Genomic DNA, 15,811 nt, shown 5'->3' with positions numbered 1-15,811 from the left:
TAGGTCTCGACTCTTCGCTGTCCTTGCGCCGAAATGGTGGAACGAGCTCTCTGAAGACACCAGAACCGCAGAGAGCCTTCACATCTTCCGCCGCAAACTAAAGACAAACCTCTTCAGACTCTACCTCGACTAAAGACTAACAAATTGTAGCACTTAAATTGTACTTGTAACGTCACTCATCTATAGCAAATTGTAAATTGGCTTATTTGAGGAAATTTCACTTTCTTGTTTCTTGTTCTCCTGAGTTTGTACCCTATGGTTGAATGCACTTATTGTACGTCGCTTTGGATAAAAGCGTCCGCTAAATGACATGTAATGTAATGTAATGTAACGTAAATCTTTAACTCAAGGTCAACCGACTAGCATGTAGCATTGTTAGTTGCCACGGGAAAGAAATCCAATAAACGGACCTTGAGTTTACATGAACTCACTCTCCTCAGTAGTTGCAAGGTACGCAAAACAAAATACATCAGTGTATAATACGTTTTGCTTTGAGAAATGACTGCCGGAAGCTGGCAGCATTGTGTCAAAACAAAATGCACATGATTGAAACCATGCTTTTGTTTTGTAGAAACGGACCGGAAACGAGTTGGTGCTGGTTACTAATGGCGGAGCTGAGCCGGAAGCAGCTAAGGGCTCGCAGCTAGGCTATCCGCACCGTCCTCTTCTTCCAGCTTAAAACTAAATCATTAAAAGTGATAACATTCATCTCGCTGGCGGAGAGCAGCTTGACTGTCCTCCTCAACTGGGTAAGACTTCTTTGGTTGGACAATGTCTTCGTTTGGGATTTCATAAGTTAGCTTACAAACGGCAGCTTCAGGTCTGCACCGTTAAACGTCGGAGTGGAGTTTTGTCGTGTGACCAAAGGCCTCATGTTTTAAAGTCATCTGCTAACCCTCATCTTCCCCAGTGAGCATTTTTTGGTTGAAAAGACGTTTAAAAGACGTCTATGGCCCGACGTTGAAAAGACGTTGCAAATTGGTTTAAAAGTGAAAGTTGTTTCAACGTCTATTCGTAGACGTTGAAAAGACGTCTATGTTTAGACCACATTTCAACGTGATTTTTTAATACGGTAATATTTCGTCTTCTCTTGTATGCTATATCATTATTTTAGCGGTTTAAAAAGAAACTACGTCCACATTTGTAAGTTTACCACCGATATTATAAATCACGTTGAAAACGGGTCTATACGCGAAAGTTGTTTCAACGTCTACGAATAGACGTCTACGAATAGACGTTGAAACAACTTTCACTTTTAAACCATTTTGCAACGTGTTTTCAACGTCGGGACATAGACGTCTTTTAAACGTTGAAATGCTCGCTGGTTGAAATGTGGTCTAAACGTAAACGTCTTTTCAACGTCTACGAATAGACGTTGAAACAACTTTCACTTTTGAACCAATTTGCAACCTCTTTTCAACGTCCGGCCATAGACGTCTTTTAAACGTCGGGCCATAGACGTCTTTTCAACGTCGGGCCATAGACGTCTTTTAAACGTCGGGCCATAGACGTCTTTTCAACGTCGGGCCATAGACGTCTTTTCAACGTTGTTTCAACGGATAAATTGCTCGCTGGAAACGTACAAGTTACATACTTAGTCACAGTTGTCATGTTAACAGCCCTTAACAAGGACAAACACATTATTTTGTTCATTTGCATTTATTATAAATATAACACTATACATATAACACTTTTCCTAATTAAAAACAATACAAAAATAAACTAGAAAAGGCATTTCCTGCTGAAAATGCGTTGGAATGCAAAAAGCTGAAAGCTGCACTGAATATTTGAAAATAGCTGAAAATACAGAAAGTTGAAGGGAATTTGAGTACATTTGCTGAATATTTGAAAATAGCTGAAAATACAGAAAGTTGAAGGGAATTTGAATACATTTGCTGAAATAAAAGATATTAGAAAAGCTGAAATTAATTTGAAATAGTTGAAAATACAGAAATGGGAGAAGCTGAAAGGAATTTCAATAGATTTGCTGAAAAAGCAGAAATGAAAACAGCTGAAATAAATGTGAAATATTGCAAAACAGAAGTTGCAGGAGCTTAAATGAATTTTAAAAAGTACAGAAATAACAAAAGCTGAGATGAATAAAAAGAGGTTTAAAATTGTTTGTAGTAATGTTAGTTGTAATTTGGGTATTAGTACTAGCAGTAGAAGTCGGTTTAGTATCAATAGCAGTAGAAACAGCTGGAATACTGATACTATTAGCCATAGTAGTATTTTTAATAACATTAGTAGTAGTTGTATTAATAGCAGTAGAAATACTAGTAGTATGGTAGTAGAAGTATCAGTTGTAGTTCTACTAGAAGTACTAGTAATATTCGTAGTGGTTATAGTATTTGAAAGAGCAATGCGTATTTCAACGAAACCGCTTCATGGTTAAGGTACAGATAATCATTGAGGCTTTTAGTTTGTAATGATGGAATTGGGTGAGGGGGGGTTGGGAGACAGAATGTTTGTTATTCAAACTAAGAAGTTTTTAATTAATAGGCCTCATCACAAACATTACAGTAAAAATTCCCTCCATGGGGCTTTTATTTTGAAATTATTGGATTGGGTGGGGTGGGGGGGTGTAGATAGAGGGAGGGAGGGTGAGAGGGTGAGGAAGGGAGGGGTGGTGAGGAAGAGATAGAGGGAGAGAGAGAGGAGGAGAAATAGACAGACATACTGACTGACTGACAGTGATTAACAGTAAGTAGAGGTCAGGGTGGAGGGGGGAGGGGGGGCGAGTGTCTTTATCATATTGGTCTGTTGACAGAAAGCATAGCTGCGTCATGTGACTCCACTAATCAGCTCATAGGAGCAGCTGTGAGCCACAGACAGATCCTGCAGCATGTGAGTGCTCGTAACCACGACAACGCCGCACCTGTGCGGCTGCAAAGGGGAGACACAGAACAGCAAGTTACACAGAATCCACACCTCAAACAAATGAGAACCAGCGCAAAACTATAACAGCTATCTAAAAAATACGGCGTTTGTATGAGACCCAAGACTCTACCGAACGCGTGGATGTGCTTTTTTTGTCTGTCCGGTAATAAATACGGCTCCTATGGCCGTTTACAAAACGTGTACCTTGTGGATTTTTGTGAGAAATATGTCGGCAGATTTGTATTGGAGCCTATGGGGCTTTTGGCAGAGGTTGTGTCACTCAAACACTCCTTGCGCCAAAACTAAAAAACTCTGGGATTCCATGAACACATTAATCCAATCAGCACAACCATACCCTCATTAATCTGAAGAAATGAAGCCTCTAGAGTGTATACTTTGGCTGCAAGGACAGAAGTTCCATATTTTTTTAACCAGATTTCTGCGCTGCCCCACACTCTAGCCTCGAGCTCTCCACTCTAGCAGACGCAATACACACTCATGTAAAAGTCAGAAACGGAGCGAAAAACTAGTGAAACATAATCAGTGATTATGAAAAAAGTACAATAGATATCAAGAAGCAGTTTTTTTCATAAAATAGTTGAGACTTGTGTGAACATTTGAGAGTTGAAATGGTGTCTGTAGCTGAAAGATTCGCGAAGCTGAAAAATCTGAAAGTTGAAGAAGTTTAGGAGGATTTGAAAGCAAACTCCATTTGAAAACCATGTTAAAATATTAATGATTATTGATTTATATAAATTCAAGCATAAGAGGTAGAAAGCTGAAAAGTCATAGCCCTCAAGCCAGAAAGGAGCTGAACATTTTAATATTTGAACGGTTTTAATAGCTGAAAGTGTGAAGGAGTTGAAAGGTGGCGCGGAAGAAATAGAAGAAGTTGAAGATGAAGAAATAAAGATTCGAAGAACAATACTTGGAATGCATCGTTAATGCATTCCAACAAATATATATTTCAGGGAAATAAACTATGGATTTAAAAGTGCAGAAACAACAATTCTGTGTTCAACAACAACAATTCTGTGTTTGTAGACCATTTTTCTGAATTATTTGAACTTCATTTTTAGATTCTGTAACAAGATGTGGCTGTGAGTCACTTGAGTTGGGATAGTATACCTGAAATCAGCTGCATCTCCCTCATCCTCACTTGATGATTCTTTGTGTAAAGGGAGTCAGAGTGCACAGAACAGCCCTCAATTGCAGATTTATCTGGTCAACGTGTTTATTCAATTCAAACCATTTTATTTTGTTCAGCTTTGCAATCTGTAAACATGCAACATCCTGTCCCAAAACCCCCAAAATGTAAAAAACCTTCAACTGGGAGAAACCTGAGGGGAAAACAGCAAGGCCGAAGGTGTGTAGAGTATGAACAATTTAAAGATGTACAGTACAACCAATTCCTACGACAGAAATGATTCTAATATTGTGGATTACTAAGCCAGGGGTAATGCAGGACCAGTGCAGGGACAACCATCATCAGACGTAACCTCCATCAGATGCAACCACCACCCGCAGAAACCTGTGAGGTGGGAAAGCACAAAGGCAAAGTTGGTCATTTGGGTTTATGATGACAGTAATAAACTAATAATAATAACAGCAGCAGGTGTGTTAGAACACTAATTTATAGATTGTTCACTTATTACATTATCAACAAGATAACAATTCATCTGCACCTTATGGTATTTCTGGAGTAACATGTCCAGGTATATTACACAGTATCATGCTTTAAGCAGCAGTAACTTATAATGTGTTGGCCCTCTTGTTTACAGAGCACAACTTGTTGAATTCAGCCCTTCACCCTTGCAATCTGTATTTAGCCCCCATTGCTTTAAAAACGTATCTTCAGTGTGAAATGCAATAACATTTATGGGTACAGCAACAACCTAACGCATTAGTAACACCAAACACACGAAAAATATTCTGGGATGTTTACTTTTGGTCCAGGTCATCATGCTGCACGCTAGCATGCTCCAAGCTAGCATGCTAACTAGCAAACTACCTGCGCTAACGCTAACTAGCTTAACAAAAAGGGCCGTCTTTCCCGTATCGGGTGGGCAGCACAAGTAAAACACCCGGTTATAGTTCCATGTGTGCTTCATCCAAACACTCCCGTACTTACAGAGTAGTGGAGCCGGTAGTCGTGGTTCTATCAGCCCGTTCATGTCGCTCCGCTGCCGTAACTTCGCCTCGTCCGCTCGGAGCTCTGCAGGCGTCTAAGAACTCGCGCATGCGCGTTACAGATGTGAGCGGAGTCACGTGTTTACAAGTAATGTTTGAACCTGCCCGCATTATTATGTCTTAAACGCATCTTATTAACAGCACGCAGTCCGTAGTTTCATAATTATGACGGTTTAAGTGAAATATTAAATACGTTGAAATCACGTCTTCGCGTAGACCAAATTTCGCCGACCAGTTCATTAATTATTATGAAAATCTTAACGTTAATATCGTCTATCTTTCAACCTTACGTTACATCATGACACATTTATCAACAAATTGATGTTTTCTGGCACGTTGATGTTTCATCCCATTTTTATCCGGTTGAAAAGACGTTGAAATGAGGTCTTAGACGTTCAGACCTCATTTCAACCCGATTTCAACCATATTTCAACGTTGAAATTACGTCTTGTGCTCACTGGGGTGCTGTGTTCTGGTTTTCAGATCACTTCACTGTGTGTGCGTGCGTGTGTTTGCGCGTTGTCTCGTCGGACGTCCTCTTGTCTCTGGGTGGGTGAGACCGGCTCCGCGCCGGCCTCCTGTAGATGAAGATGTCCCTGGCCCAGCGTGTGCTCCTCTCGTGGATCTTCGCCCTGATCTTCCTCATCATGCTGGTCCTCAAGCTGGACTCCAAGATCGACTGGAACTGGTTTCTCGTCTTCCTCCCCGTCTGGACTTTCGACACCATCCTGGTCCTCATGCTGATGGTGAAGATGGCGGGCCGCTGCAAGCCGGACCCGGACCCCCGCGAGGGCGAGCAGAGCGTGAGGAGGCGGCTGTGGTACCTGACGGCCCTACTGCTGAAGCTGGCCTTCTGCCTGACGCTGTGCTGCCGCCTGCAGAGGCTCACTGAGTTGTGGGTCAGCGTGGTGTGCGTCCCTCTGTGGGTGCTGCTGGGTGGGGCGCTGGTGGACCTCGGACACAGCGTTTTCTACTACAGGAGGGAATGAGAACAGAGAACACGGAGTCTACGAGACGTCGTGCTCGGGTAGCTCTCGCTTTGGGATGCACCCTTCTGGCCTCCTGGATTGGGGTCCGGTCCGCTGCCGGTCTCATGTGGGTCGGTAAGACGGGAACGGACCTACATTTAATACGGTGTCTCTGTCAACGTCCCCGTGGAATTCACTGTCTGCTTGAAGTTGCGTTTAAATCACTGTAGGTCGCAGACCGAGTGAAGTCGACGGGTTGGGGCCCAGTTTGGTGTTTTTTTGAATAATTCTCGTCTTCACGTTGCTGTGGCGTTCACATTGCCTTCAAGCTCGTCAAGGGCAATAGATTATTTTACGTAAGCTAAACCTGTACTGCCGGGTAAGACTGGGTTTGCCTATTGTCCTAAAATCAGTTACGCGTTACACTAAATGCTGTGTCTTCAGTTCACCTTTTAATTGTGGGATCCTTTTGACACTGGAAGTAAATGTGTATCAACAGTATGAAAATATCCACTTGGTTACACGAAACCATGTTCTGTTTGTGAAAGCATGTACGTCACTATGTGATCATCCTGTCCAGAGCAAGAGATGTCTGCGGAGGGAATGCGGCATCGAAAAGGACAGCTTTCACCCCCAGCCACAGACTGTTTGCCCTCCTCCCCTCTGGGAGGCGCTACAGGGTGCTCCGTTCCCGGACCAGCAGGTTCAGGAACAGCTTCAATCAATCTAATCTAATCATTTGTGTAAGGAAACTTCTTCCCATGTGATGTACAATCCCATGTGTCTGTAGCTTTCAGCCCAGGATGTAAATGCCACGAACACTAAACCATAACTTCCTCTAACTGTAGATCAACTATTGTGACATCTTAGTTCATGACAATCATTACAATAGTTTTTACTATTGGACCTAAACCAAGTAGCAAAAAAGACAAATACTGAAGCTTTAATAATCTGAAATGCAGTAGAGACATTAAGACTTGGTCAATATTTTTGAACCATTTATTGAGGTTCTCATCAGAGTATAAATCACAATACCAAGTTTTATCTTAGGAAATCAAATGTATTTACAACATCATTTTCACATACATTGGTTTTAAATAAAAACAGACAAATGATATAAATAAGTTCTATGGAACCAAAACTTGTCTTACAAAAAATATATGCAATTTTTGTATACATTTCTCGCATTGGTGCTTATAACCTAATGTACAGTTTTGATACATACAGTATCATTTACAGCCCTGTGTGAGTCAACCAACGTCCAGTCCGAAAACAACTACTTTCTCCGGTTTTGGAGCGCCATAAACAACAATGCCCGTCTACTAAAGCAACGCGGCGAAGAGGATTTCAGCAGTGTCCCAAACAGTGAATTCCCTATAGCTGGAATAAGGAGGGTTGTTTTCAGATTGGCTTGTCTAGTACCTAAATAGTTGCTTTAAGAACGTTTTATATAGAGCCTACATACATTTGCTAACAAACGTGAAGTGAGCTACTTAGCTTACATTCTTAGGCGCTGATAAAATACTTGGAGCGTGCATCCTTTTTCCTGCGCCCTCACAGGAATAATCTGCCTGTGACCACGTAAATTACACCCATAAAAGAGCAGTTGTCTGGAGGAAAGATGCATTTTCAAATACTTTAACAAAGCGTCAGAGTAAGTTGTACAGTAAAAAAAGACTAGACATCTAGACATTCATATTAATAAGTCTTTCTGTGTCTGGACTGTGTGTGTTTTAAGGGGCTGTTTTAACAAGTGCTGCGGCGGTCGAGTGGCCTGTAGGGGCGGGACACATTTCCCCTGCACCGTGTCCTTCACTTTTGGACCTTTTGAGGGCACAACTGTCCGATTGTCCGATACGGGTTTGGAGGAGGAGCCTCTGGAGTCAGCGTGGTGGTGGCTCTTAGGCCGACTGTCTGTGAAGGAAAGGGCCAGAGTCTGGTGAGCCTCCATCGGCTCGAAGAGGTCAAAGGTGATGAGTGTCCGCGGCGGTTTGTGTTCTGGTGGCGCTGCCCCGGAGTTGGACTTCTTCCTCTCCTCTCTGCCATGGGCGTCCTTGTCCTTCTTTCCGTCCTTCTTAACCTGAACGCTGGCAGGTTTGGGAACGCCCGCCTTCACGTCCTCTCTCCCCGACTTCGCCGGCGGCCCCTGTGCGCTGGACGCGTTGCTCTCCCTGTGACCGCTCTTCTCCTTCCTGCCGTGCAAAGACTTGTGTTTGTGCAAACAGGCGTCGCGGGCCTCCTCCAGGTGCGTTCGCAAGGCCAACGCCCCCTGTGTGACTCCCCTGTCCTTATCGTGCTCCTTCTCTCTCTTGATGTGGGGTTGCGTCTTTAAGTCCCACTCCTTGGCCCACTTCTCGTCTCTCTGTGCAGGCGCAGCCGTTTGAGAGGCTTTAACGCCCTCTCTTACCCGCTCCTCCTCCTCCTTTTTCCTCAATGGACCGCCGCCGTCTCTTCCTCCCTCCCCCTTTACTCTCTCCGGCTCTCCCACCCTGTCCTTCTCTCTCTCCAGGTCTTTACCCTTATCCTTTTTGTCTTTTTCCTTCTCTTTACTCCTCTCCTTGTCCTTCTTCTCCTTCTCTTTAAACCTTTCCTTTTCATCGCGCTCTCTTCTTCCTTTATCTTTCTCCTTTTTGATTTGTGGGGAGTTGTAAGTGCTCATTGAACTATCTTTAGTTTTCTCCTTTACACCGTGACCAGATGTCTTTTGCTGCCTCTCCTCCTCTACTTCATTCTCCTTCCTCATTTGCTGCAGTGACCTCAAGGATGAATTGTCCACTGCTGCCTCGCCGTTGCCCTTCAGCAGTGTCTCACGTGGGTTTGCACCTCCATCTCTCCCTCCATTACCTTCCTCGTTCGCCTCAGTTTTAGGCTCCGCTGGAGTGTGAGCGAGTGCACCTTCCTCTCTCTCCTTGTTGACAAATGATATAAACTGCGTCGTTAACAACCCTTTCACCTCGGCTCTGTTCTCCTGCTCTTCCTCCTTGAAAACCCAAGTTGGAGTTTGTGAGGGCGCCTCTTCCTCCCGCTCATTGTCCACGTGCTGCAGCTTCATCAGCGGCTGCACAACAGGCTCACAGTACCTCCTCTCAACCTCCTCATCGCTGTCTTCATCGTCCTCGTCCTCCTCCTCTTTGATATGAAAGGTTTCTTCTCTGAGTGCACACTTGTCTTCGTCCTCCTTCTCTTCATGTTGGTGATACTGTTTGAGTCTGATGTGCCAGGCCAGACTGCAAACAGCAGCGACCGTTTTGAACTGGTGGACGACTCCTCTGGGAATGAAGTAGATATCGTCGTGGTAGAGTTGGATTCGGGCGTATCGGATCCCCTCCCTCCTCAGCTGGTTCAGCTTGGCGTCATCGATCCACTGCACGCACTGGAGAGGCAGCAAACACATTCAATTTAGTGAGCCCCCAATACAACGATCTAAGGTTTTAATTCCTTCATGGTAGAAGTGTGCCGAGTGAGTTGATAAACCAAGAGAACAAGTGGAATGTCTGAGGCATTTAATGCTTCATTTGTTTGGGATAATGCAACAAATAAAACTTGCCATTTAACCGTATTAAGTTGATATTTTGAGATTCAGACACAGAGCAATATTATTATTCAGCAAGTCTTTAAGTTTGCTGTTGGGTGTCCTGAGGGGAATAGATGTCTCTTTGGCAGCTAAATGCTCCTGTTTGATACATTTGATCTCATAAGTGGAAATAAAAACCTAGTCATGTTACTGCATCACACGAGGCACCAATAATAATGCTGACCCACCTGAGACAGCGGCGGTTCGTGGAGGTCCAGCTGCAGCCTCATGACCACTTCTGGGAAATCTCCAGCGTGGAAACACACAACGTCTTTGGTGATCCGCCCGGGAGCGGCACTGCTGCAACGCAAAAGCCTTGTTTACAGATCTGAGGTCGTGGTTGATACAAATGCGTTTGTGTGCACGCGATGAGGTGAACGGATGTTGCCGTGTACTCACTCCTCTCCGCAGCGGACAGCCTTCAGCACACCCACGGCAGCGGTAGTTTGCCTCTCGAACCCCTGACCAATGTGGTCAGCGTGGGCTCTCGTCCGGTCCTCAAACAGCATCTCCCTGGGCTCACTGGCTCTGGGTAGATACTGCAGGTTCTTTATCTCATTGGTGGACCTGGAATTAATTTATTCACACCGGTCAGGGTACGTCCAAGGGCACGTTTTTTTATTAGTATTTATTTAGTATTAGTATTACTTTCTTAAGAACTGGTTTGAAGGAAAGCTCAAACAAAAGATGCAGGTGAGACAACAGCAGCTGTGCACCGGTTGACGTTTACAGGATCAATAAGTCAACCCACCTTTTCCTTTTGAAAGGTGATTTTGGCATGTCGGCCATGGGGATCATCTGCTCTCCCGGCCGGACCCACATTATGGGACCGTCGTCGCTCTCGGTGGGGCTCTGCAGCCGCAGACTGGAGAACGTTCCCCAGGGCAGAGTCCGCTGCGTAGACGTAGGGTGAGATACTTTAGGCCAAATAAGTGTAAATAAGTTGTGGCCATACATGGGGACCAGAGACACGGGGATAAGAGACACAGGGCGAGTGCACATGCAGACAAAACAAATACACTAACCTCCAGAAAGGGCGATTCCTCCAACATGGTGATGAACTCGGGGAAGTAGTCTCCAACCTCCTCATCCACCGCACCCACCAGGCTCACCTGCCTCATGGCGCCGGCGCGGTACGTCCCCTGGGAATACGTCCGCTTCACCTGCAGGAGGGAGCGCAAGCGAGGGAGAGATCAGTCCCACGCTCTTCTGCTCGTCGCTGTTTCAAAACATCACGGCCGTTGGTCGTAGAACCAAGGCCAGCGTGGTCGCGGGGCAGCAGGAGTTTTCCCGCCACACCTGCCTTTAACGAGGCGCCCAGTTAAAAGTTCAACCAGCATCCGCTCAGCAGCTCACAGGACCTGAAATACAAAGATGCTGGTCCTTGGCAGAACGCCAAGGTGCTTAACGTTCATCAAGAGGTGAATGTGCACCACATTCTTTCAGGCACATTTGTGGAAACGAACGATCACAACCGAATAAAACCTCACTGAATCACAACTTAACAGCAGGTTTGATTATGTGTCAGAATTAGGGAGTGTGTTTTTTAAGCTTTAGTGTGAAGTGTTTTCTTTCTGCAACATTTAACAAATGTGCTCAATAGCTCAAAGCTTAAAGCTTCATTCATTCATCACTTTCACATGTTTAGTATCATCATTCTGTTCAAAAGAAGTGACATTCAGTCCAGCCCTGACTGTGTGGAACTACACAAGACGTTGATGACATGTTGACTTGTATACTGTACTTATATTCTATATCTTTTTTATATAACATGATTATGACTTTATCCCAATGAATATTTATAATGCAAAATATGCTAATTGAAGTTAAATAAAGCGCCTGAAGGATCTGGAGAGGAGGTCCTTGTGTTCCCCAACCTCGTCACACATTGGAAGAGAAGAGCGGTTATAGACATGACTATGTGTATATGTGTGTGTGTATGTGTATATATGTGTATATGTGTGTGCCTTTGAACAAAAATAGATACTACTGATGATAATGATAGATAAAATATCCAATGTGTTCACTTACAAGAGTTTATGCAAATTCTCAAACTGCACATTGAGCGTGGACACCTAAAACATGGCGTCCCCGACAGTAACGACAACCAGACCGTTGGCCCAGATGCAGCAGGTCTAAGATGAGATGTTTACTATATCCTCTCTCAAAGTAAATCCCACTTTAAATATAAAATAAATAAAAAACGTGATAACAGGCTGCAGCATCACAAGACTCCAAAAGTGTGATTGTCAAAGTGAGAAGAGACCCCCCGGCGTCCGTGACTCACGGGCCGCGGGAACAAAACACTTTTAGCAAACTGTGCCGTGTCATTAAAAAGTGCAAATTTTAGGCTGGTGGGGGGCAGCTATGGAAGGGCTGCATGTAATCGATCATCCATCGCTTGCACGTGCAGCCGTGGTGCTTCTCTCCAATGAACCACGTTTTGAGTACAAAACTATACAGGGTTCTATTGGGTTTGTGGTTTTTCTGACACAGGATGAACGAACCGTGACTACGTTTTCCTCTACTAAAATCATCCTCTCCGTTTATAAAAACACGTTGAAAGGATGTTAGGTACAAACGTCGACTGAGGTGACTTTAAAATCGGAGAAATATAATTTAATTCCCTTTTAAGCACATGCCTTTCTAAGCTTCCACACCTGGCTGGTTGTAGAGCGTCAAAAACAAATACCAAGAACGAACACGTAAAAAAAGTGTGAAAAACACCTCGTGCAGACGGGCGCACATACGGTACCAGTCAAAAGTTTGGACACACTTTCCCATGAGAAACGCGTTTCCTACGTGATCGGGTCTTTGCCGTCACAACGTCTCGTTCTTATCACATGACACTTTTTTCTGGAGGAAACAGGCAACAGCTTAATAATGAACTATAATTGGTTTAACATGATAACTGATTACAGGAGTCACCGGCCTTGTTACGGAGGAGAAAGCCGCTGTAAGCGTCTGCAGCCCACGGCTCACAGCTTTGAGGAGGACGGCGGACACAAGAACGGAGGCCTGTCCCTTTTCTTATCAATGCCCCTTTTTGTTCTGCACAACTATTGGAGAAAATAAAGTGCAAAAGGAACAAAAGCGTGAATGCTTTCCAGTGTGACTTCAGCCGACGGCGGAGCAGCGGGTGAGAGAACAGAGGACAACAAAACAGAGAAAATGAGTGAGAGTGTGTGTGACTGCATCCATTGACCACAGCAAAGTAAACTGATTGCTAAGTGTTCATTTTAAAGTAAATTGGATGTGTGGGACAGAGAGACAGAACCTGCGTTAGAGCTTTGTTTGACTTTAGAGGAGGAGTATCAAGTCCTACCGTTCATTATTAAAGACTACTTTGTCGTATTTTCTGTAACGTGTGTCACAGCGCATGAAACGTGATTTTCCTCTACGCCCGTGAAGGTGTGGACCAAAACCACTTTGCAAACGATGCTGAAGCGCCTTTGTGGGTGGAGATCAGATCATTCTTGTTTTAAAACCGCTGTTTTAGACAAAAACGTAGTAGTGTGGGTGTATTCTTTGTTGTAGTACTAATCAGTAATAAGCAGTAAATAACTTACTGATACTGTTTTCCAGATAATTCATTTGAAAATAGATGGAAGTATATGATGTCAGTATAGCGTTATATGTTAACGCTCGGGGACAAAACAAAAATTGTTGAGCCATTTTTTTGAAAAGGTCTTTTCGACAAACAATTACTTAAAAAAATATATGTTATTCTCACATTTCCTTCCTGATCTCTACCATGTTTCTTCTTGTCAAATCAATAAATTAAATTCTGGCTTTTTCGAATTGTTTGACTGTGAGGTTGGAAAGTGACTCAACGTCAAAGAAACAAGATCTTCTCCCACAAGATTCAGCTACTGCTGGAGTAGAAAACAAGACGACACAAAGCAAACCGGCGTCACGGCGAGACGCCTCAAACACATCAATCAGTCGGACAGTTCTTCAAGAAACCAGCGTGTGAAGTTGTAAACAACGTGACACAAACACACACACTTCTGTCTTAACGCTGCACAAACCAACGCTCCCAACACAGCGTTTCTTACTTCCAGTCGAGTCGAGCTTTCAAACTACGTTGCCCTGCTGAAGAGAGGAACGATAACACAAAAAACATCTTGCCTGAGAGTGGAAGTTGACCATGGTTGTCGTCTCTATGTCCTTCTTCCCGAGAACCTCCATCTTCACCGGCGCATTGGGGAACTTGTAGGAGAAGTAGTCCAGAAAGTCCGGCAGGTAGGACGCCGCTCCGTGGACGATTCCCATCACAAAACACGCCGCCTGGGCCTCGTCCTCGCTGAACGACAGGGCCACGAACTCCTGGGCGAAGCGCTGCATCTCCGCCGGAGACAGAGCGGAGAGCTGCTCGGTGTAGGCGTGCGCCACGGATGCCCCGCCGTTGGCCTGCTGCTCGACGTGGATCAGGCGGCCGAACTCCAGGCCCGACAGGCCCGGGGACGGGGTGCAGTGGAGCGGGGAGCTGTATCCGAGTCTCTCCCTGACCATGGAGGTGATGGAGGCAGAAACAGCCGGAGGTTCACGGTGTTGTTGTGGTGCTGAGGAGGCGCGGAGCAGACCGCTGCTGTTAACGCTGTTGTTCCCATTAATCCGGCCGAGGAATTCGGGCGGACCCAGAGACACCCCCGAACACACTGTCTGGCATGAGCGATGGTACATTTTGGGTCGGCTGTGCCTCTCCTTCACTCGCTCGCCATCTTTGTGCTTCTTTTTCTTCTTCTTCTTGAGTTTCTTCAGCCGGAGGTCATCTTCAGACCCAGCGTTGGGCTTCTCATTAGTCTCTACATTGGTGGACAAGAAATGTTTATAGTTAGTTACAAGGTGGAGCATCACGTAAAACTGATCACCAGCTGCACCTGGCGAAGTATCTATTTTATATCCTTGAGATTGCATGTGAAGTTTGACAACTTTGGGTTACGGTTAGTGCAGCTGTATATTGTTGCAAAACATTGTACCGCATTACCTACACATTTGACATATTTTATAAATTGGATGCTTATTTCATGTTGAAAATGTTCCGAGACGACTTGAGCAAAGGGATTTACCATTAACACCTGCAGAGGACTAATTTATTTCGAAGTTATCCCAAAATAATGGAAAATGCTTTTCCTCACAACTGACCAGCGTTACGTCACTCCTACCTTTCACTTCTCCGTTTTCTCTCGCAAAGTCATGCAACGTTACAGGTGTCAACATGTGATTTTTCCACTCGCTGCTCTTCTCCTTCTTCTTCTTCTCCCCGTCCTTCTCCTTCGCGTGGTGATCTGAGAGGAGCAGAAAGCAAGAGACGAAACGCTGCTGAAACATCCACGCTGAGCGACACAACAAGAAGGAACACACATCTCCACGTGTATAAATCACCATCTGGGCCTAATAAGTACCGGGGGGGGGGGGCATATTGGTTATGTAATAACCGACTGAATAATTTCGTTGCGGTGTTGTTTTTTCAATTGGACCCGGGAAGAGCTCGTCGGAGCCCCGCGGTGAGCAGCGAGCGCGTCGCCCTACCTCTCCGGAGCGCCTTCACGTCTCCGTTCTCGGTCTTTGTATGGCCGCCAGCGGGGCTCACTCTCCCCACGTCGGCGGCGGCGCTCCGCGGCGCTTCGTTGCTCTTCTCCTTCTCCCTGGGCCGTTTCTCTTTCGCCTTCTTGGCCTTGTGGGGCGAGGCGAGGAAGTTGCTGATTTTGAAGATTTTCCGCGCGGGAGTGTTCGGGACCGCGGCGGCGGTGGAGTGGCTCGCCTTGGCCGAGCCGAAACTCCATTTCGCTGGGCTCCCACAACTCTGCTTCCCGTTGTGTTTTTCCCCTGCGCACACCTCCCCGTTCACTTTCCTGTGCTTCAGGCCCTTCTCCTCCACCCGCACCTTCTTAGGGGTCGGCGGGTAAATGTCACTGGAAGACTGCGGGCGGCTCTCCGGCGGTCGTTTAGCTATCAGGGGTTTAGGGGAATTTGTTTTGCTGTTTGCTGCGAAATGCATGGAGTCCACGGCTTCGGCCATCTTGGAAGTTTCTATTTTTTACGGTCAGACGTAACTGGTGCGTGAGAGCTAGGCTGGGGGCGGGGCTTACGAGCTACGTGCCGACGCACGTTAAAGGTGCTGGAGAGCTGAGCCGGGGGCGGGGCTTCGGGGCTACGTGCCGACGCGCGTGCTGTTTACGTCCTCTTTCAACCC

General features: G+C 45.4%; 2 protein-coding genes and 1 long non-coding RNA gene across 8 annotated transcripts in view; 1 reads left to right on the top strand and 2 right to left on the bottom strand.

Annotated features, from left to right (window-relative positions):
* Positions 1-13,409, top strand: part of LOC120812574 (transmembrane protein 60-like) — a 29,730-nt gene extending 16,321 nt beyond the window's left edge. For 2 of the 5 annotated variants that reach the window (XM_078097664.1, XM_078097665.1), the window contains exon 2: positions 5,554-11,461. In XM_078097664.1, the coding sequence (XP_077953790.1) occupies positions 5,655-6,059 (405 nt within the window). In that variant the 5' untranslated portion in view covers positions 5,554-5,654 and the 3' untranslated portion in view covers positions 6,060-11,461. Of the gene's footprint in view, positions 1-586; positions 750-4,146; positions 4,247-5,553; positions 11,462-12,533 lie in introns of those variants that run through there. The other 3 variants (XR_013454981.1, XM_040168685.2, XR_013454982.1) reach the window with 3 other exon arrangements.
* LOC144391104 (uncharacterized) lies at positions 4,097-5,391 on the bottom strand. The gene is made up of 2 exons (XR_013454985.1): positions 5,012-5,391; positions 4,097-4,411 (listed from the first exon to the last, which is right to left on the bottom strand). It is a non-coding gene; the product is annotated as an uncharacterized LOC144391104 (long non-coding RNA).
* On the bottom strand, positions 7,024-15,682 carry LOC120812573 (lysine-specific demethylase RSBN1L-like). Of its 2 annotated transcripts, none has more exons than XM_040168684.2 (8): positions 15,148-15,682; positions 14,781-14,903; positions 13,744-14,420; positions 10,638-10,775; positions 10,364-10,506; positions 10,012-10,179; positions 9,801-9,909; positions 7,024-9,411 (listed from the first exon to the last, which is right to left on the bottom strand). In XM_040168684.2, exons 1-8 carry the CDS (start codon positions 15,635-15,637, stop codon positions 7,732-7,734), a joined length of 3,528 nt encoding a protein of 1,175 aa, XP_040024618.2. In that variant the 5' UTR covers positions 15,638-15,682; the 3' UTR covers positions 7,024-7,731. The 2 variants fall into 2 exon arrangements, with proteins under 2 accessions (XP_040024618.2, XP_040024617.2); XM_040168683.2 differs by having other exon boundaries at positions 9,801-9,912; positions 15,148-15,681.
* Between the last annotated feature and the right edge of the window lie 129 nt (positions 15,683-15,811).

This window comes from Gasterosteus aculeatus, chromosome Y (genome assembly GCF_964276395.1).
Source record: "Gasterosteus aculeatus chromosome Y, fGasAcu3.hap1.1, whole genome shotgun sequence".
Lineage (NCBI taxonomy): Eukaryota > Metazoa > Chordata > Actinopteri > Perciformes > Gasterosteidae > Gasterosteus > Gasterosteus aculeatus.
The sequence above is the reverse complement of the archived record's forward strand: the minus strand, read 5'-3'. Positions and strand labels throughout refer to the sequence as shown.